This window comes from Ctenopharyngodon idella, chromosome 1 (assembly GCF_019924925.1).
Source record: "Ctenopharyngodon idella isolate HZGC_01 chromosome 1, HZGC01, whole genome shotgun sequence".
NCBI classification, from domain to species: domain Eukaryota; kingdom Metazoa; phylum Chordata; class Actinopteri; order Cypriniformes; family Xenocyprididae; genus Ctenopharyngodon; species Ctenopharyngodon idella.
This window is the reverse complement of record NC_067220.1, coordinates 44,123,424-44,146,271: the sequence shown is the minus strand read 5'-3', so window position 1 is coordinate 44,146,271 and position 22,848 is coordinate 44,123,424. Positions and strand designations below refer to the sequence as shown.

The 22,848-nt window shown below is 38.2% G+C and overlaps 3 protein-coding genes across 3 annotated transcripts in view; 1 reads left to right on the top strand and 2 right to left on the bottom strand.

Annotated features, from left to right (window-relative positions):
• The window catches only part of LOC127515762 (B-cell receptor CD22-like), a 104,636-nt gene that overhangs the window by 10,807 nt on the left and 70,981 nt on the right, over nucleotides 1–22,848 (bottom strand). The gene's annotated exons all lie outside the window — the stretch shown is intronic.
• LOC127515773 (uncharacterized) lies at nucleotides 1,723–16,194 on the bottom strand. The gene is made up of 4 exons (XM_051899831.1): nucleotides 15,966–16,194; nucleotides 8,339–9,301; nucleotides 7,790–8,062; nucleotides 1,723–3,654 (listed from the first exon to the last, which is right to left on the bottom strand). Exons 1-4 carry the CDS (start codon nucleotides 16,192–16,194, stop codon nucleotides 3,005–3,007), a joined length of 2,115 nt encoding a protein of 704 aa, XP_051755791.1. The 3' UTR covers nucleotides 1,723–3,004.
• Nucleotides 14,623–21,684, top strand: LOC127515827 (GTPase IMAP family member 8-like). Its single transcript, XM_051899913.1, has 3 exons — nucleotides 14,623–17,852; nucleotides 18,832–19,683; nucleotides 20,584–21,684. The coding sequence occupies exons 1-3, from the start codon at nucleotides 17,834–17,836 to the stop codon at nucleotides 21,318–21,320; spliced, it is 1,608 nt and encodes a 535-aa protein (XP_051755873.1). The 5' UTR covers nucleotides 14,623–17,833; the 3' UTR covers nucleotides 21,321–21,684.

The following is a 22,848-nucleotide window of genomic DNA, read 5'->3' as shown; positions in this document are numbered from 1 at the left end:
AACCAATCCAGTCTTCTTCCTGGAGAGAATACATTCAAACACCTCCCACAACAGAAGAGAACACAGAAACAAATCACAAGGGACGTAACACTTATATTACTGCAACTTACTGTACTGTGGTATTTCTAAGTCTCAAATTGCTAGCCTCCAACTGGCCCAAAATGCAGCTGCCAGATTTCTTCAATAAAGTCGTAAATGCGATCACATCACTCCAACTCTGAGGGCTCTTCATTTGCTGCCTATTCAATTCAGAATCGACTTTTTAAATTCTCTTACAGTATTTGTATAGAAATCCTTACATAACCAAGCTCCCATCTATCTGAACTGCTGAATCCGTATACCCCTCCCTGAAGCCTGAAGTGACCAGAACCTTCTTTTAGGCCCACACTCAAGACTGAAATGTAGAGGGGACCGAGCTTTATCTGTGTTTGGGCCATGGCTTCTCAGATCGGTTTCAGGCCTTATTCATATATGGAAATAAATCTGATATGAATCGGATACGTGCATTTGTGTCTGCCATGTAAGCAGACAAACCAAATATTCCCGTCAATGCAAGTCATATGTTATTGACAAAGTAACGGTGGCAAATGATGTTACCAAATACCAATTCCTACGTCCAATTCGTCACGCCCCTGACTCGGCCTGTATAAAGATAATTGCTTTCAGTGGCTGCTCCAGATCAACCTCTGCCCTCCGGTTCCCTACTTCCTTTTCTGTGGGTCGTCGCTGCGGCTCCATCGGGGCCGCCCAGGTCATCTGCATCCCATTTCTCCCCCTGCAGTTCGTCTGCGCTCTAGGCTGGGATTCCGCCATGGCTCTTCCCTCCATCAGCTCCACGAAGGGCTATCGTCACGACTGTCTCTTGGCTCCTCCCGTCATCTCAACCATGGTTTTTTCCTCCATCATAGCCACCTTGGCCTTGACTGCCTGTTCTCACCATCCCTTCGCGATCTCCTCGTCTGCCTCCAAAGCCCCCAACCTTCCCTCTCTCATATTTTCTGTTACGGCATGAGGTAGCTCCATCCTGGAGGGGGTGCTATGTAACGCATATTCAGTGATATTTCATTTTCATGGACTTTTAGTCAATTCCGTAGCCTATACTTTTTCCTTTGTTCTAGTTCCTGCTTGAGTTTGTCACTATGGTTACTGATTTGTTTTCAGTGTTCTGTCCAGCTGTGTGTCATTAATTATCCTAGTTTCCTGTGTATTTATCTGCCTGGATTTTCAGTTCTGATGGTCGGTTGTCGTTAGTTTGGTTACTAACACATTGCACTAACACTTGTACTAATTTTGGCTTGCACTAAGTTTGGTTTTCATTCTTTTTAATAAAGTTAACCATGCATTCTTCATCCTTGTCCTGTCGTCTGCCTTCAACACACTTGACATGGTGACGGCTGGATCTGTGCATTATCTCTTAAAGTGACAGCAGCCTAAAAAACCTGCTGCCATCTGTGTTTTTAATGTTAATCAAACAATAAAAGACATTGAAAAAAAAATCACTTACTGCTTTTGACTAAACTTTTATTACTTTTAATAAGGATTAATCTATATATATTTATAAAGTGAAACCTTACATTTGATTACTTTATTCACTTTCTGAACCTGAAAACTGCTGTTAGACCTGCCTGAAAAGCTGAAAAACACTGGTCATTTTTATATTATATATATGTTTTGCATATACAGAATACAGAAATGTCATGATCACTACAGAACAAATTAAATTAAGAGAATCAAAGAATCAGGACAGAATTAATGCATTTGAGCTATGAGCTCTCTGTATTTGCGGCTCAGTTTCCTTCTTCCCTCTTGGAACAACATAATGCAAATTATGAAAGTAAATGATGACAGAATTTTAATTTTTGGGTGAACTATCCCTTTAAATCTTTTTCATTATATAATTATTACCACACATATACTTATACTGTACTGTATATGTATGTGTGTGTGTGTGTGTGTGTGTGTAAAACTATACTGAATTAATGTAATCATACAATTTTTGTTAACATGTCATTTTCAGTGACTGCACACTTTCTTACTTGTTTGTCCTGCACAATATATTTAATGCAGAGAGTGTACTTGTTTAAGTTGTGTTTGTAAGAAAATATCCCCAATATTAATGATTTGAAAAATAATGACACAGTCTGAAGCATTATTTAAAGGGCAGGAGAATCTGTTTCCACAGATGTACTTTGTAATTTCAGTTCTTTACCAAACTTTTTTCAAAAACATTGACAAAACAGAGAAGATTACCTCTTGTCTCAGGCTAACTTAGGGCTCCTCTAAAGCCCGGGATACACTGCACGATTTTTGAAAAAAGGATTGCCATCGTGAAACAATCATGGTGATTTCTGTGATCGTGGCTCTTAATCGGTGGTCTTATGTCGTACAGTCAGAGAGGTTCAAAGACGGCTGTTTTCCCGGTCTTGCGACCAAAGATAGCCTACGATCATTTTCTGACAGTGTCAGAAATTCAGCATGATCATCGCACTGTGTGTTTGCTGCTACGACCTACGTCTACTGACCAGCCAATAAAAATGTGACATGAAATAAACACAACACGGCACTAAAACTTAAAACCGCTTACCTCAAGTTCTTTTCCCTTCTTATTTTGCCGCTTCCTTTTTATTTTCAGCACACATAAAATCTACAACTGGCAAAGTGTAATTCAACATAATATTTTTGTTTACCACTAGCGCATGCTGATGACGTTTTATTCTTCTATAGAAACTTGCATCGTAGCCTACGAGTCAATAGGTGTCATCATCGTACAGTTTACATGCATGTCGTGCCCAAGTTTAATAGATCCATGTCGCACAGTGTGATTTGTAATGATCTTAAAGGATTGCTAAAATCGTACAGTGCATCACGGGCTTAAAATAAACATATCTTGACCTGATAGAAATTAATTTGTTCCTCATTTATGTTGATCTTCACAGAAAACATGAGCAGGTTTACTTTCATTATATTTTTGCCAGCTGTAACATTATTCACAAGTCTGTGGGTTTTATAGTATTATACAACTATCATCTTGGGTTGTGTTTGGCTGATTGTTACTCTGGGCTCTTTTAAAGATGTTGTGTTTGGTGTAGTGCTTCCCTCCATTTCTCTCCATCATTTCATCAATCTTCACCAGCAGTTCTATGACCTGAAAGCGGTTTTGGACTGCCTTATTGTTGAATGAGTGAAATCTGCCACCACAGCTGTCAATCAGTGATTGTAGATCAGTGCTTTTTTTTAAATACTCATTCAGAGGTTCATCTATCAGCAAATCAAACAAATCATCACGAGTGAAAAGAACAATTGTGTGATTCAAAGCATCTTTTTCAAAGTTCTCCTGAATCCATTTCACTGTGTTCTTCTCCTCTGTGAATTCCAACAGGTTGATCATCAGCAGAAACACATGAGGACCAGGAGCGGACATCTCTAAGCTTTTCTCGATTTCACACCGTTGATGGGCCATAAACAAGGAGCTATTTAAAATGATGGCTGGTGTGTCTATTATTGAGATGGTTCTTCCATACACCACCACTTCTCGTTTCTCACAGGTCCTAGTGGTTGTCATTAAACCTGCTGTAAACGCATCTCTGTTCAGGATGGTGTTTCCTGTTGAACTCTTTCCTGATCCCAGTAAACCCAGCAGCACAATCCTCAGATCTGATCGAGTGAGAGAGATTTATGATGTTATTTACACTTTATGCAGCAAATAGACATTTTAAAGCTAAGCATTATGCATTAGACTGTCATCATCAGATGTGACAGGACAAGTGACAGTTATCTCTTCAATGTAAATCTGAGATTTTATCCCAAGCAGCTGTGGCTGTGATCAGTAACAGGTCATTGTATCAAAAGCTTGGTTTCCATTTCTGCAAACCCATGCTGGGTATCCTTGCTCAGTTTGAAACAGGGTTATTATATTTAACTAAAACTAAAACCATAAAAGAACATTTTCATTAATTAAAATAAACATTTTTATTACCTCTACATATTAATATTTAATTAATATCAGTATAATATGTGTAACTCCTCTATCCAGGTCCTACTCGCCCCGCGATGCGTGGGCCTCGAACCTGGGTCTCTGGCATGGGAGTCGGACGCTCTAGCAAGGAGGCTAAAGGCTGCGACCTTTTATTACATATGTAAAAGTGAAAAGAATGATTAAGGTTGTGATGTTATATGAACTCCATTTCCCATAATGACTTTATGTTTATTCTTCATGTTTGGTGATTGTTTTAATGCTGCGTTCCAGACAAGGTTGGACCTAAGATATCCCAAATTAACGGGTCATTAATTACTCAACCTCATGTCGTTCCACACCTGTAAGACCTTTGTTCATATTCGGAACTCAAATTAAGATATTTTTGATGAAATCCTTTTTTTTTATTTATTTTTTTTTTTTTTATCCACGATAGAAAGCAATGTAATTATCGTCATTCAAGGTCCAGAAAGGTGTTAAAGACATTGTTATTTTTACTACTTTTTCTGGACCTTCAATGTGGTAATTTTGTTGCTTTCTATTGAGGATTAAAAAAAAAAACTTCTTGGATTTCGTCAAATATATCTTAATTTGTGTTCAGAAGATGAACGAAGGTCTTACAGGTGTGGAACGACATGAGGGCAAGTAATTAATGACAGAATTTTCATTTTGGGGAGAACTAACCCTTTAAATGTCCCACTTCAGACCTCAGTGAGTGTGACGAGTCAGCAGGGTATTGATCCATCTGCAGTTTATTAGACAACGGTAGTACAAGGCAGTGCAGAAAACAGCAGTGAACAAATCCAGGAATCAGAGAGAGAGTCAGGGCAGGCAGCAAGCAAAACAGAAACGATAAACAGGTGAGGGGTCGGGGCAGGCAGCAGAAATCAGAATCCAGATAAACAGTCCAAGACAATACACAGGCAGGCAGAAAGGTAGCAAACGCTCAAAAACGACAACCGGCGCTAATCAAGACTTCACACAGAAGTGCAAGTGAGAGTGTCTTTTATGTGAGAGTGAGTGGAAGTGTAATTGACAGCAGGTGCAAAGTACTCAGTCCCAAGTATGAGGGTTGATGGGAAATTGAGTCCAAATGAAGTTAATACTCGGGTGAAGGCTCCCTCTGGTGGTGCGAGAGACTCATTTGTAACAGTGAGTTCCAGTCTTCACACGTCACGTTCACATGTTGACCACATGATGTCGCCATGACACAACAAGAGCATATCATGTTTTTATGTACCCCGAGTTCACACACCAAGGCCCGGTTTCACAGACAGGGCTTAGCCTAAACCAGAATTAGGCCTTAATTCAATTAGGGTATTTAAGTGGCTTTTATATATGTGCCTTAGAAAAAACATCACTGGTGTGTATCAAGAGACAAAACAATGGCACTGACATAATTTAAGATATGTCAGTGCAAGTTGCTTTCAGTTAAAACAGATCAAACATGCATTTTAGTCTAGGTCTAACTTAAGCCTTGTCTGTGAAACAAGGGCAAATGTCCAACTTTGAGTGGCGTTCCAGACATTATTTCCTAGAAGGAAGTGGGGAAAATCCAAATTCCAATCTGTCTAGCATGCAGCATTAGTACAGAAGATTCAGTGGGCCAGTCCAAATACCCATGCTTGCAGTCTTGCCCACTTGAGAGCATGTGTACTACTGTTGTCTAATAAACTGCAGATGGATCAATACACACAAGAAGTGTGCAAGACTGTCCCAGGTCTTAAAAACGCAGATGCTCAGTGCCCTTAACACGCACTAAATCCACACTATCTGGAATACCGCTTCAGAGTGGTATTTGAGGCTAAGCGTATCCCGTCATGCATAATGTTCAGGAGCTCATGCGCCACGAAATCCCGAGATATTGAGGAAAACATTCCATTGTAAGTTAAATTAATTAAATATATATAATTGAATTGGTAGTAAAACAAAGGGTTGTACATTTTGTTTTATTTTTTTGAATACTTTATTTTAGAGTTGTTTTTTTTTTTTTGTTTTTTTTTTTCAAAAATAAACACAGAACAGACAAACAGCATTGTCTCGGACCACACAAGCAAAAAAAAAAAAAAAGTAAAGAAATAAATAATATTAAAATAATAACGATAAAGTAACTAAAGATTATAATGACAATAAATGTTTAGTTCAGTAGCCAGAAGTACTATAGTAAAAACCTGCAAAACAATCAGTCAAGGTGAAGTGTTGTACATTTTATTGGGACAAAGATGAGTATGTCACGTCAAGTCACCTTTATTTATACAGCGCTTTTTATGGTGCAAATTGTTTAAAAGCAGCTTTACATTGATAACAGGAACATAGTATGTGTAGGCCTATTTTGAACAACATTTGCAACTGCTTTTTATCACTCAATTAGAAGCACCACAATTACTAAAATGTGAAATTCAAAATAAAGCTGTGTAAACACTTGCACTTTTTTTTTTTTTGTCTTCACATCTAATTGAACATGGGCCAAATACAGGAAATACGCCATGCAAGTGGACAAGTGGTCAAGTGCAAAGACCACAAGTGTGGGGCTTTTTTATGCCTTTCCCTCGCTAACTTCCCTCAGCCTCATTGATTCGGATGTACGTCATTGCTTACATTACATGAGTGCACACTACTGGCAGAACCTTTGCAATGGGCTGAATTGGAACGTCCTAAGCCCTTGATCACTTGGAATCCCCTATGGAGTTGATGCTGCATTCTACAGGTGTGTTTGGGTGCTTTAAATATTAAATATATATATATATATATATATATATATATATCATGGAGTTGTTATTAAACGCAATAGCCTATGCAGTGACGTCACACTTGTGTTGCATTCTGGTATATGGAGCTGCCTTGAAGTGTACATATGAAGTAGACTCAGTCAAAATCGAGGGAACGAGGGCTGTCCATATAAACTTCCCTCATCCACTTCATGAAGGGGAACGCACTACAAAATTGTGGCAGGGATTCCCCTGAGGGTAAGTGCTTAGGGAAGTTCACGAGTCCTTGTCTAAAACTGGAGTGGAACACAGCTCGAGTATTTGAACAGGCCCAGAATTGGTGGGGTAGGTACGAAGCCCCGCACATGACATGCAAGAAAGAAAAGGAAATCGTGCGCATGATTTACTAATTCGTTCCCTCAAATTTACTAAATCGTGCACACTATTTAGTAAATCTTTCTGGGACAGATTTTTACATGGTAACAGATATTCGCTTCAATTGATATTGGAGAGACTATCGGCTCTGCTCCTTCTGCATGTGCAGTATCATCGGTGTGTGAAGGGGTTTGGACTATGTATGTTATAAATGATTTGTACAATACACTAATTTTGCACATGAAAGTGGCTGAACCATATTTATTTATTTATTTTTATGTAATCTAGCTAATTAACTAACAAATTAACTGAGATAAAATGTATTAAAAATCATTTCAGCTAGTTGCCAAGGGAGCGTTTGTCATTTGGATAAAATAGATAATAGTTATCCCTACAACAACAAACAAGATCAAACAAGATTTCATCTTTTAGTGGAAAGTTCATAATTTTATTAATACTATTCAGAAGGTCAGTAGTGAATTTGTTTTTGCTCAAATATCATTTCAATGTTTTAAGTTTTATATCATTTCTCTAAAGTAGGCCTCAAATGTATGTTTCACTGCCTCTTTTGTAGCTGAAATCCATAATGTGTCTGTTCACAGTCTGACAAGACTTCACATTTACTTCTTCCACATGACTGACTAATGCATGACTTCAGATAATACACATGACACATGCAGAACTACAAGAAAAACTCTTGACATGTTCAAATTATGAATGGATTAATATTTACCTTGTTTTGACAGACTGTGTGCCATTGCTCTTGCTAGTGACAATCTCAGAGCCATTTCACTTAACTCAAGGCCCATCATGAGACCCAAGAGATGATCTGTTTCTCTGAATAGTCCACGTAACCTCCTCTGCCTCTCTGTAGCTTCTTGATTTCTCTCATTGTCTCCTTCATTCATCTCTTCTTTGCTTTGTGTATTTATTTCCTCTTCTTGATGCATCTTATTATCTCCTTTGTTTGTCTTTTCTTTGCTTTCCTCTTGTTGCTCTGGGCTGTCTTTTGAGGAGATGAGGAGGAGACATTTTATTAAAGTGGACTCCAAATAATATTTGAAGTCTTGAAATGAAGTACTCGAAATCTATGGTGCAACTTTGCACTTTGAAAGCACTTCAACAGAACTAATCATGAAACCCTTTTTTTTTTTTTTTTTTTAAATATAAAAATGTATAGGCTTTTAATAACTATCGTTTGATTACTGAGTAAAAAGGATATTTTTATATCCTGCATAAAAAAAGTCTTTTTGAAAATATGAATATTTGGTTTATTAATTACCTGGTCTAGACGGATCTTCTTGTGTCATTTCTCTTTCTAGTTCCCATCTCTGTCGTTCTTTCTCTCTCCGACTTTCCATCTGTTTCCTGAGATCTTTCTGGACTGCAGCCTCCTTCTCTCTCACATATTGTGCTCTTTCCTTCACATCCTCTTTTTTCTTCTCATTGCCATGTTTTATGCTCTTTTCTTTGTTTTTGGTTTTTATGTCCTCCTCTTGACCTATCCCTCTTTTCTGTTTCCATGCCTCTCTTGCTTCCTGTATTTTTTCCCTCTTTATTTGTCTTTTTCTTACCTGCTCTTGTTTTGTTCTCTCTTCTTCCTGTTTTAGTCTCTTTTCTTCCTGTATCATTCTCTCCTCTTGATCTCTGAGTTTTCTCATATTCTTCAGGTAGATCTCATTGCTGTAGTTTTGTCCTCCGTTGTTCTTCACCATTTCATCAATACTCGTCAGGAGCTTTGTGATCTGGTTGGGATCACATTCACTTTTGCTGTTTATCACATGAAATCTTCCCTCAAAATTGTTCAGTATTTTCAGTATTTCTTCACTCTCAATGATTTGAATACATTTTCTTCTGGATATTTTTTCCCGTCCTATAAACAACACCATAGTAAAGAGCAAAGATTCTTCTCCAAAGTTCTCCTGGATTTGCTCCACAATGTTCCTCTGCTCCTCCTCAATGTTCTCCAGGTTAATGACGAGCAGGAACACGTGAGGACCAGGATAACAGAGAAACAGACTCTTCATCATCTGCTTCTTCATCTCTTCATCAGTCAGGTGAGTGTTGAAGAATCCTGGAGTGTCGATGATGGAGATGTTTCTGTCTTCTACTCTTCCTCTCTGTTCCTCACTCTCTCTGGTTCTGCTCTCTTTAAACACCTCTCGACCCAGTATTGCATTTCCTATTGAACTCTTTCCAGCTCCAGAGACTCCCAGCAGCACAATCCTCAGATCATCTGCATTATCTGTCAAACAGTTCTTGTCATTAGCTGGAGCTCCTGATGATTTGATGATATTTATATTTAAAATATCAAAAAATTGATAAAGAAAATGCCTTGATATTAACACAGTACATTGGGCTGTATTTTTACGCACATTTTTTTAGAGTGTGGAGTTGATATTGTCACATTACTAAAATGTCATCATCCTTAAAGCACTTAAAAATTGATTTTCCCAGTTCTCCCTCTCCAATGACACATTGTAGCGAATCTGTACAGGTATTTAATTAATTTATGGGTGAAATATATGAATATAATAAATCATAAAGCTTTATGATTAATTATAATACATATACCGACCCGAGAGGGAATTATACATATATTGTGAATTAATTACAACGAATTATAATCAATCACATATATGATTAGTTCTGGTTTGATAATAATTTAGAGAAACTATTAGTTTGTCCAGCAAACCGTTAGCTCCTCATAGCCGATTATAAAAGGAAGGTTTTTCTCTGGCCACGAGAAAGACTTCCTATTCTAGCATCAATGCGTAAAGCAAGGATACTGGATCGAAACGTTAAAGTGACCTGGGTTTGTTGCATGAGCAAAAAAAACAATCGAGCATGAATATAATGTATTTAATATATGAAACTACGGATACAGAGACTATACTACTAGACATACACAAACAATACACATATATGGAAAACGAAAGTAAAGTCAAGAAAACAGAGGTGATCAAAGGAATGGCAACTTACTAACAGTTAAAACCTTTGAGAGCCAGCAAGGAAACTCAGCTTACACATCGAGCTTAAAACGCTTTGGAAAGAATGGTTCTATACTTGCATAGGTTCAGGTGCTGTGGTCGTTTCGTGTTTCTGCAGGAGTTTCGGTGCGTGCGGCTGAAGCGATTGGTCCTTTTCCGAGAAGGTGTTCTTCGGCGGGATTTTCAAACAAGGGTTTAACTTAAGAGTAAGATAACCGGAAAGGAAAGGAAAAGAGTCCGTCTCCTAGGCGATGAAGAGTGAAGACTTAGGGCGACGGATGAAGAGGGTTTGACAAGAAACTTGTTGCCAAAAGATGGTCGTCCCGAAGAGAGGGGGCGCGTGATGGAAGCGCAGTCGCCGAGACGTCCGGGAGAGACGTGTGTTAAATGGCGAGAGACAATCGAGAGACAATTGAGAGATGCGTGTCATTGTGTTTTAAGGACAACAGGCCAGAACGCCTCCTGGGATACATCAGCCAATGATGAGGGTGCGATTTTGGCGGGCAAACTCTTTCTTTGTCTCCATTTATGACCTAATTTGCATGGTTTGCGAAGTGTCCGATCTGAGTACATTTTCTTCAAAGTACCATTAAAAATAGAAGAATGCATTTTACAGTCATGTGACATACATTTTCAATTAGAGCATAACGAAAGCTTTACAATGAGACCAAACTTGTCAGATGGCAAAGACATAAAAGGTGAGATACAGTTTATACTTGAGTTTTATCGTTTAGAAGAAAACTAATACAACTACAGTCATAGCTAAGCTTATATACTAGGGATAAATACATGCACCTTTAAATACAGCGACGGGTACATATTGGCACAGTCATATTTGGAGGATAAATGTACATTCACAATCTCCATGCGTGTTTGTGAGTGTCTGTATGTGTGTGTGTATTGGGGTTGTGGCCAGTGTCTGTGACCATATGTCCTTTAGTCCCACCAGGGTGACTCTTTGAAGTCTCGGGAGCTGGTGAGAATGTGTTCTGTTTTTCTTTACTGGGGTAACAAAGGTGCCAATGGGGCAATTGGTCCCGGACTTGCCGGAGCCGATTCGTGATTTACATGCACAGTTCAGGAGGCTAAAAGCATTCTGAAATGTCCAAAGTTGATTGACTAGCCGGATCTATCCAGACGCTACAACATTCATACTGCTCACTCTGATTTGACTTACCTGTTTATCTTCCCAGTTTTCTCCTGTGTGTTCCCTGTTGTTCACCTTTTTTTTTTTTTAATAAAACTGCATTTGAGTTCATCCTCCACCTCTCTGTGGATTATCCGTGACAGAATCAGACTACTCCATATCATGTAATGTCTCATTCACTGTTTTTACTCTTTGTATTTGTTGTTTCTCATTAAATTTCATGTCTTTAATTTTACTTCTTTAGCTCTGATCTAACATATCTTTTTCTATGGAAGTCTGTTTCTGTCACTGAATAAAAAAATATAGAAGGTAATTGCAACTTTTTATCTCGCTAATCTGACTTTTTTTACATCCTGCAATTCTGACTTTATAATTCACAATTGTGTATCTCAGAATTGAGGCTACTTTCACACTGTCAGTCCAAATCCGATTATTTGTGTATCTGATTGTAATCTGACATAAAATTGTTGACTGTCCACATTGTGTAATGCAACTGTTCAGATCCAATTTGTGTGTCTCACCCCACTCTTTTGTTTTCCGGAATATCTGCATTGGTTTCTATGGCAATGACGTTGCGTTGGTGGGCATACACCAAAAACAACAACAACTGCAACATTGAGGGGTTTGCCATACAGATGTTTTTCCTCTCCACTTTGGAGGAGAGGAAAAAGTAACTTGAGTCCGTGAGGATATAAGAAAAAAAAAGATGGCTTACTTGCACAGCACTCTCGTGCAGGGTGTAATTTATTTACAGTGTCAATAAGACAGTCCACAATGAAGTATATACAGTATCTCACAGAAGTGAGTACACCCCTCACATTTTTGTAAATATTTTATTATATCTTTTCATGTGACAACACTGAAGAAATGACACTTTGCTACAATGTAAAGTAGTGAGTGTACAGCTTGTATAACAGTGTAAATTTGCTGTCCCCTCAAAATAACTCAACACACAGCCATTAATGTCTAAACTGCTGGCCACAAAAGTGAGTACACCCCTAAGTGAAAATGTCTAAATTGGGCCCAATTAGCCATTTTCTCTCCCCGATGTCATGTGACTCGTTAGTGTTACAAGGTCTCAGGTGTGAATGGGGAGCAGGTGTGTTAAATTTGGTGTTATCGCTCTCACTCTCTCATACTGGTCACTGGAAGTTCAACATGGCACCTCATGGCAAAGAACTCTCTGAGGATCTGAAAAAAGAATTGTTGTTCTACATAAAGATGGTGTAGGCTATAAGAAGATTGCCAAGACCCTGAAACTGAGCTGCAGCACGGTGGCCAAGACCATACAGCGGTTTAACAGGACAGGCTCCACTCAGAACAGGCCTCGCCATGGTCGACCAAAGAAGTTGAGTGCACGTTCTCAGCGTCATATCCAGAGGTTGTGTTTGGGAAATAGACGTATGAGTTCTGCCAGCATTGCTGCAAAGGTTGAAGGGGTGGGGGGTCAGCCTGTCAGTGCTCAGACCATACGCTGCACACTGCATCAAATTGGTCTGCATGGCTGTCGTCCCAGAAGGAAGCCTCTTCTAAAGATGATGCACAAGAAAGCCCACAAACAGTTTGCTGAAGACAAGAAGACTAAGGAACCATGTCCTGTGGTCTGATGAGACCAAGATAAACTTATTTGGTTCAGATGGTGTCAAGAGTGTGTGGCGGCAACTAGGTGAGGAGTACAAAGACAAGTGTGTCTTGCCTATAGTCAAATATGGTGGTGGGAGTGTCATGGTCTGGGGCTGCATGAGTGCTGCCGGCACTGGGGAGCTACAGTTCATTGAGGGAACCATGAATGCCAACAGAGCATGATCCCCTCCCTTCAGAGACTGGGCCGCAGGGCAGTATTCCAACATGATAACAAAACCAAACACACCTCTAAGACGACAACTGCCTTGCTAAAGAAGCTGATGGTACCTAAACCCTATTGAGCATCTGTGAGGCATCCTCAAACGGAAGGTGGAGGAGTGCAAGGTCTCTAACATCCACCAGCTCCGTGATGTCGTCATGGAGGAGTGGAAGAGGACAACAGTGGCAACCTGTGAAGCTCTGGTGAACTCCATGCCCAAGAGGGTTAAGGCAGTGCTGGAAAATAATGGTGGCCACACAAATAATTGACACTTTGGGCCCAATTTGGACATTTTCACTTAGGGGTGTACTCACTTTTGTGGCCAGCGGTTGAGTTATTTTGAAGGGACAGCAAATTTACACTGTTACAAGCTGTACACTCACTACTTTACATTGTAGCAAAGTTTCATTTCTTCAGTGTTGTCACATGAAAAGATATAATAAAATATTTATAAAAATGTGAGGGGTGTACTCACTTCTGTGAGATACTGTATACAGGTGCACAAAAAAAAAAAAAAAAAGTACCAAAAAAACAACAAAACGAGAAAATAAGGACAAAAACTATATCCGCAACGTAGCCACAATATACAAAGGTTTGAGGGTTTGCTCAAGGTACCACTGTTACACTCTCGCCAACTTGATTAACAAGCACCGATTGTGAGTCTGGCCTCCCTTTTTATAGGCCAGACTCCACCCTTCTCTGGCATCACTCATTAACAGGTAAATATTATGGTTTTATACATTTTACATTATCAACACTTCAAAACATTTATTAATCAACATTAAACTGATACTTACTCACTGATAATTATCAAATACATATATTCATCACCATTAATAACACAGAAACACGTAAATATCCAACACATAATTCACATATAATCCCCCCCCCCCCCTATACACAAGACAATGGTTTCACTGGCTTCGGTGCCCTTCGTCTGCTCTGTTTGGCCGAAGCAGTGTTTACCCGCCAAAAGACTGACTACTCCCGGACAAACAAACCACCGAACAAAGACACGATGGCGAAACAGAGGACACAGATAATGTGTGTGTAAAATGATCAGGTATGAGACTGGGCTGAAGGGAAATGTGGAGTGGAGGAATGTCTGTGAGCCATCGGTCCGGCGTGTGCACCCGCATTGCCAACGGCAGAAACAGCAGGTGAGGGATAATGGAGTGTGAATGGGTTATGTATGCGTGTGCCTCAACAAGTAAACAAGACATGTGCCTCAACAAGTAAAGTCATAACATAATGATACATTTTCAAATCATTAGTTAATGATTAATTAAAGCAGACAACTGGAAGTTGAAATACACGGTTGAAATACATGTTATTAAGGAATTAATACATTATGACACATTTAATTAATAATAATTCATATATTGCTTGATCTATTAATCATATAGACTCTTTATTAGTTGCTGATGCAGTAATCATTAATTAATGGTTTAGTTCTTCATGAGTCATACATTAAAACATGATTATCTGTGCATTAGTTAAGCATGAATTAATGCATATTAGCGCACGCATATTGTAAAGTGTTACCAAATCATTTGATTCATGCAGTGTTCAGGTGTTCTTGTACTTCCTGGTTAGTTGACGTGAGATGTGGAACCAATGCGAGACATGTTAGCATTGTGAGCTTCTAACAGGCTATGTCCAAGATGGCGGCGCGTACATATCGCGAGGCTCAGCGTCTCCCCAGTTTGTGCAAATTTGCAGTATTTTTCCTGCGCATCTCGGGTCTCTTCGTACTGAACAGCTTTGCTTTAACATCCTATACCCGACAGGAGCTTTTGGATATTGGTGAGGACTTTTCTAACAGTTTTATCACCAATCTTTGACTCATCCCTGAGATCTCCAGAACACCCGGGGCTACGCACTCTACCCAGCCGGGCGGAAATGCTCACAGGCGGCATCGAGATCGTAAACAAAGGCGGGGGAAGCGCAGAGGTCTAAGAGCTAAGCTAAAGCTAACACCACTCCGGCTCTCTCTACCCAGCATTTTCCTCACTAATGTGCAGTCACTGGTGAACAAAATGGACGAGTTATGACTTCGCATCACCCACAGTAAGAGACTTTTGGATTGCAATGTCATGGTTTTCACAGAAACATGGCTACACAGCGATGTACCCAATAATGCTATTGAGCTAGCCGGACGCTACATGCTCCGGGCAGATAGAACGGCAGATGACTCCGGCAAGACAAGAGGTGGTGGATTGTGCATTTATGTTAACAAAGCTTGGTGTACGAACACTGTCATTGTTGGGAGACACTGCTCAGCTAACCTAGAGTTTCTCATGGTTAAATGTAGACCTTTTTATCTGCCGCGGGAGTTCACTTCCACTATTATAACTGCAGTCTATATTCCACCGGATGCTAATGCCAAGCTTGCTTTGAACGAACTTTACGCGGCTATTTATTGTCGCAGGTGATTTTAACCACTCTAAATTAAAGACAGTGCTCCCCAAATTCCATCAGCACGTTTCCTGCTACACCAGAGGAGACAAAACTTTGGATCATGTTTATACAAATATTGATGGAGTTTACACCGCGACCCCCCACCCCCACCTTGGACAGTCTGATCACCTTTCTTTGTTTCTCATCCCTAAGTATTTAACCCTCATCAACCGTGTGAAGCCATCAGTGAGGACCATCAAAGTTTTTTGAACAGAAGATAATACTCTGAACTTTTGTACTAATATGGTAATAGAGTGTAGTAAAACATGTCGATTCAGAGTGTGGTAGAGTAAATGCAAAATGATGTAACATGACTAATAGCAGGTCTGCTAATGAAATTGATTTCTTTCTTTTTTTATCTATTTAATGCTGTCTATTATGTAATTATATAATTCAGTTCTCAATATTGTATTACACTAGCTGTAGTCTAGTATGAGCCTTATATTAGGTTTTTTTAATTTAGACTGACCTTCATACGCTTTTGCCATTATGTCCTCCAGTTCTTGTTTGTTGTTGTCGCTCAGAGTCTCTCCATCTTTGACCTTGTGAACTGAATAAGAGAAACCAGAAGTATCAAAACTGTCTCGCTGTCTAACATGAGGCAACACCGCCAATTGACTGTACCTGCAAGAACATGCAGCAGTATGTTTTTGAGCATGAAAACATGAGCATGCCCAAACACATATTATGTAAAACATAAGACGTTAGAGTTGGGCTTGGTTAGTATTTGAACTCCTAGAACAATAGATGCTATGCATTCTTCTGAATCTTCCCTTGAGGAGAGGAGTTTCTCTATGTCTTGTCTTGACAGAATGCCATAGATCTAATATCATGCTATAATCAACACTTTTCACGATTAGTAAACCTTGAGAACTGTAATAGTGAAAATATGCTAAAAGTTTTCGAGAGAGTTCCACATGTAATACTTGGCTATTCCATATGCAAATATGTCAGCCAATCACAGCAGTGGGCATTTACACTGAAGTCTCACAGCAGACACGCCCCTTAAAACAGAGCGTTCAAATCAGAGGGCTAATGTCACGTTCCAGACAACCCGTAACCCGCGTTTTTCCAACCTTCTCTCTGACGTCACATAACCTGCAAAACAACAATGGCAGCCCCTACGGATGCGGTGTTTATGCACGGTAAAATAACATAAAATAAAAGGTATAACAGCTTCTCTTGCCTTATGCGCCATTTTTCCTCCTCCGTTTCCCTCAAATAAGCAAGGAGTAAGCACCTTTGGCAAAAGAAATTATTGTAAATGAGCATAAGCCCCGTACTGTCTGCCATGCTGGTTTGTTTACACTCAGGCAGTTTGACGTGACTTGCCTGGAACGCTACAAAGTCATGACTTACAGGCTCAAAAACCTGCCTGGAACGCAGCATAAAATCAGGGTAGGAAAAATTTTATTTCTAAATTATGACAATTTTTGGCGTAAAAATCATACTAACATTATAAGTGCATCCCAGGAAACATGAAGTAATACAATAATGCAGTTCATGACCCCTTTAAGACTTAAATGCATTATTTTTCTGCATTATTGTTATTTTTTTATTGTTATTATTTTTCATAGTTTTCACTGTGCTTTATTGTCTCTGTCAGAGTGTGAAAGGTCTCCCTGAGCAAGTGATAATTGTCACTTTCTGTTTATTGATTTGGTTGGAGCTCAAACGGGTGCACCGCACCTTTAAAACTGCACCATGCACTGACTGTGAGTCTGAGCCGACAATGACTCATACAGACATAAATCACTCTTCATATGCAGTGTTTTTGTCCTGTTTGTTGAACAGGTTTAACGTGTGCTGAAGGGTGGAGCACAGAAACACACTGAAGGAGAATCCAGTGAAGTCTGAGATTCAGCAGCTTTGTGTTTTATTTCACTGAATTTACAGCTCAGGGATGTGAAGTTTTACTAAAAAGATGAACTCAAGGGCCAAAGTGTGACATTTTTATTTTCACTGTTGTCCTGTGATCACTAAAATTGTGTATAAAAATATGTCTGTTTATCAACTTTGTTTCAAATACTGCTGTTGAAATTGATCAAATTAATTTCAATATATTAAATTAACCTGTATCCACATCCAGGTAAAACAACACTATATTACACAACCATCAAATATTACTATTTTATTTTGAATAACCCAAATTAAAGTGTGTCAGGATGCCTTTCAATCACATGTCATATAGTGTTAGTCATGTCACCGTCATTAGTTGACCACAATAGAGGGAGTTTCACAATCACAAGATCTTGAGCTCAAACACCTTCATCGTCTCTCTGAATTCACACTGAGATCGAGCTGCTGAGAAACTACAGGAATCAAACAAACACAGAAATGAGTCCAGCACATACAGGTATGTCTGAATTAATGTGGTATAATCATAACAAACTGAGAATAGTCATTGTAGACAATATTAAACACGCAAAACCTGTTTAACTAGACTGTAGTTGATCTCAACGACTTTCATGTGATTTATACGCAGTTAAAATGGGTGATATAGTTCTGAATATATAGATCTTCACATAAACAACACAACATGATCTAGATGTGTCTGTATTTGCACCAGTGGTTTAGCTAGTTAATAAAATAGTAGACCATTATTACATATAGACAACATGACTATCTGTGTGAAGTCAGGTTATCAAGTTTATAATCTGTTATTGTAGTTATTATGTTTCAGATATGATCATTGCATTTTTAGATGTGTCATTTTAGGCTGAAGTGATTGTGATTGAGTCAACTTTTTAAAGTCTTACAAGCAAACTTCTTTGAAAGCTATTTTTGTAGTCTTAAAGTTTACAAGAGTCTATTTACTTGATAAACCATTTCATCACACATGTCTTTTTTATCAAAAATATAATTACTTGCTCTACATTTGAAATGTCTTTTCTGTATATGAGGCATATATAATGTCATATGTTCTCATTTTGAGTTTAATAATATATTTTCTTGTGTTTATTTGATACTTTAGTTCCTCATGTTGTCGATTATATGTTTGGTATTTAAGACACTGTCTCTTTAAGAGATCACGCCCACTATTATAAGTACATATTTTATACAGTCATTTTGATTTGTTTTTGTTATCTATTTTGGAAATAAGAAAACAAATGTTTTTGTTAAACATCAAGACATGTTTAGATTTTACACTTTTTTTTCCCCACCAGTTCCTCTTATTATTTAACTCTCATCCAATCACCTGCTTTGTTTCATTAAGCAACACACTTTTTATGACCCAAACAATTAGTACCTATAACATTTATTAAATAATCACATTAAAACAACAAAAAAATAGCCCACAACCTTCCTCTGATGTTGATTTCTTTTTATTTCAGATCCTGATGAAGCATCTGCTGTACAGGATCTGAGGATTGTGCTGATAGGAAAAAGTGGAGCTGGAAAGAGTACAATAGGCAATGTAATACTGGGTCGAGAGGCGTTTAAAGAGAGCAGAACCAGAGAGAGTGAGATACAGAGAGGAAGAGTAGAAGACAGAAACATCTCCATCATCGACACTCCAGGATTCTTCAACACTCACCTGACTGATGAAGAGATGAAAAACCAAATGAGGAAGAGTCTGGATCTCTCTGATCCTGGTCCTCACGTGTTCCTGCTCGTCATCAGACTCGACAGATTCACAGAAGACGTGGTGAAGATCGTGAAAAAGATTTATGAGCACTTTGGAAAGGATGCTTTCAGGTTCACAATGGTGTTGTTCACGGGAAGAGAGGCGATGTCCAAACGAGAATGGATCGAGTTCAGGCTGGACAGAAAAACTAGAGAACTTCTGAGCTTCTGTGAAGAGAAATGTGATGTGATCATTCATAAAAACAAGAGAGATAGGAAGCAGATCGCCAGTCTGTTGGAGAATATTGATGAAGTGGTGAGGAAGAACGGACGAGAACATTATGTTAAAGAGATCTACCCAAAGAAGAGCGAAGATAAGACAAGGACAACACAAGACAGCAAAGAGAAGATCAGTCTAGAGGAGAAAATAACAAGCCAAGAGAAAGAGAACAACAGTCCAGAGCATCTGATCAGACAAGAAGAGACAGAAAACAGTGTTCAGAAAGAACAAACAGCAACAAATGAGAGAGAAAAAGATGGAAATCAAAGTGACAGAAAACATGAAACATGTTTGATCGAAAAGGAGAAGAAAGCCCCACCAGAAAATCAGCCAATAATAGGTAAATATTCATCTGTTTATAATTTGATATAATATAATGGGAATAGTTATTTATTTAATACAATGTTTATGTTTAAGTTTATTGACATTGTCTTGGACAAACCTATAGATTAATGCATACATTTGAGAAACAAATGACAGTTTATTAATTAATACTAAATTCAAAGACTCCGTGTGTTTTGAGTGTTTTGAGCATTAAAACAGTCATAGATCAAAATAAAAAATCTTGAATTCTCATGATCACACAAAAAGTTGTCATATAATAATTTTTACCTCTTTCTATTAAGATATGTTAAGTTTATTTGCTGTATTTGAACATGAGGCAAAGAAAACATTTCATACACTGTAAAATTCAACAGTGATTTTAACTGACACTTTTTAGTTAACTTTACCTAATGTCTTAAATGTAAAAATCTAGTAATCAGCACTATTCACATACTATGCCTTTTACTCAGAAAACCCAAGTTCAACATTACATAAGCTGACTTCATGAACTGATGTTGATTTTCCTAAAATGTTTTTGTTGGAACTCACCATTATGGTGATCAGTGTTCCCTTTGGTTGGGCACTTGGAACTTCATTTATATTATTGTAATTCTCTTCCTGATGTTGCAGTGATGCAACAAGAAATTATTTGATTTCAAAGGAAAGGAAGGCATTGTCTTGGAAATAAATTTACAGATGAATGTGTAAATTTGATATTACAGAAACATTACACAAAGCATTTATTTATAGTTTGCAATATTTTATGACATTTTTCAGTGTTTTGAGCCTTGAAACAGTCATAGATAGAATATCAACAATCTGCTTTAAAAATCTTAAAACTGTATACTTATTCCTCTTCTTATTAACTGATGTTGTTAAGTTACTGAACTAATATGCATATTGTTTTTCTTCACAGCATCTGATCTGAGGATTGTTCTTCTGGGTAAAAGTGGATCAGGAAAGCATTCAACAGCAAACACCATCCTGGGCAGAGATGCCTTCAAAATCAATACACGTTTCCCATCAAGCCCTCAAACCTGTGAGAAACAAACAGCAGCTGTGTGTGGAAGAAACATCTCAGTCATCGACACTCCAGGACTGTTTGATCCTTCAGTGACGTGGGACCAGCTGAAGGCTGAGACTGTGACGTGTGTGGAGATGAGTTCTCCTGGTCCTCATGTGTTTCTGCTGGTCATCAGACTGGATGAGAGATTCACAGATGAGGAGCAAAACACAGTCAAATGGATTCAGGAAAATATTGGAGAAAAAGCTGTTCATCACACCATCATTCTGTTCACTCACACTGATCATCTGAGGGGAAAACCATTAGATGAGTATATCAGAGACACCCCAGATCTACAGGCATTCACTGAGAGTTTTGGTGGCAGATTTCACTCATTTAACAATAAAGACATGGAGAACCACTCTCAGGTCACTGAACTGCTGGAGAAGATTGAGAAAATGGTGGAGAGAAATGAAGGGAAGCACTACTACAGTGAGAGGTTTATAACATTTAAGGGAAAGCCTGACAAAGAGGAGGAGGAGACAGTCAAAGAAAACCCATCCAGATGGTTGAAAGGAGTGTTTATTTTCTTCATAGGTGCTCTAGCAGTTGCTGCAGCGGTTGCTCAGAGTGGCTTTGAAGGATTATGAACATCTGGAACAAAAGCAAAGCAATATGAACAAACAGCTGGAAAATCCCCTTTTGATTGTCTTCAGTATTACAGATTCTGAAAATAATGTGGATGAATTTGTGCTTTTATTCATTAGGCTGGACCTAAAGATTGTATTGCCCAGCAAACATTACAGAACGTTAAAAAGTTTATGATCTCAGACTAAAATGTATGTCAAATGTTTAATATTTATGTTCCAATTATAGTAAATATAAATATTTGTATTGTGTGTTTATAAGCATTTCTTCATTTTTAAAGGAAAAAAAGTGTTTAATTTAAACTGTATTTTGCCATATTTCATATTTAATATTAGTAATAAATAAAAAGAGCTTTCTGCCTGTCAATCATTTTGTACGTTCACTGAGACTTAGGCCTATGTTCATGTAGTTTATTTATTTACTTTTATTTCTAATGTGCAGTCATATCCACTACACTGTAAGTTATGGCAAGATATGTTTTTACATTGCTTTAACTCATCAAAATAAGTTAAGCAATTTCCATGTTATACAAGATTTAACTCATTTTCTAAAGTCAGTTTAATGTACTTTAAGTTGAAATGACTTAAACATCTTAGTTGATTGTACTTAAAAATTTAAGGCAGCAGCTTTTTTTTTTTTTTCCACTGTGTAACCATTTTTGTGTTTATCTCCTTCAAAAGTGTAATTGTTCTGAAGGAAGTTTTATGTTTTATTTAATGTTTTAACAATTGCTTAGCTCAACACGTCACTGTCAAGCTCAACAAATGGTCATAGTTTGGGGCGTGGATAATTCTAACAATGACATCCATATTTTTAGTATTGAGGTCATGCAGTGATAATATTGCCTGTAGCTGATAAAACATGGTGCTTCGTCATAGTCTGGTTTTGAATCCATTGAGTCTTTACCTTGAAAGAATGTAATATTTATTTTGGGTGCAGTGTTTTGTTGGTCTCTGACAGATCTGGTTCTCATGAGTGTCATTAAGGGTGACTCGCCATTTCATTTGACATCATTCATTCTTAAAACAGTGTCACGGAAACAAATATGACTTGAATTTCAGTACGTACTTGCATTTCTGACAAACCTGAAATATGTTGTTGCAGGTGCTCCAGTTTCAAGCTGGAATGTATTTGTGTTTGTGCACTCATTCTTGACTCATTACTCATCATGACACTTTCTGCTCCTCCCAAACTGCTATTACCACCTCAGCAAAGAGATCTAAAAGTGTCAATAATGAACTAGTGTATTTAAACAAGAGTGTTTGCAGGATTTATTTAAACTGAAAATGTAAAATGTGAATGAAAAAGAATGTTTCACCTCAGAATGCCTTCTTTTAAAGTGGACCTATAATGCCCCTTTCACAAGATGTAATATAAGTCTCTGGTGTCTCCAGAATGTGTCTGTGAAGTTTTAGCTCAAAATACCCCACAGATCATTTATTATAGCTTGTCAAATTCGCCCCTATTTGGGTGTGAGCAAAAACACACCGTTTTTGTGTGTGTCCCTTTAAATGCAAATGAGCTGCTGCT

Coding starts and splice junctions, on each gene's coding strand:
- LOC127515773 (XM_051899831.1), bottom strand. CDS start 16,194: ATGTTTTACATAATATGTGTTTGGGCATGCTCATGTTTTCATGCTCAA. Junction 9,302..15,965: donor AATGGCAAAAGCGTATGAAG/GTCAGTCTAAAT, acceptor ACTGTTTGACAG/ATAATGCAGATGATCTGAGG. Junction 8,063..8,338: donor AGAAGATCCGTCTAGACCAG/GTAATTAATAAA, acceptor TCTCCTCAAAAG/ACAGCCCAGAGCAACAAGAG.
- LOC127515827 (XM_051899913.1), top strand. Junction 19,684..20,583: donor AGAAAATCAGCCAATAATAG/GTAAATATTCAT, acceptor TTTTCTTCACAG/CATCTGATCTGAGGATTGTT.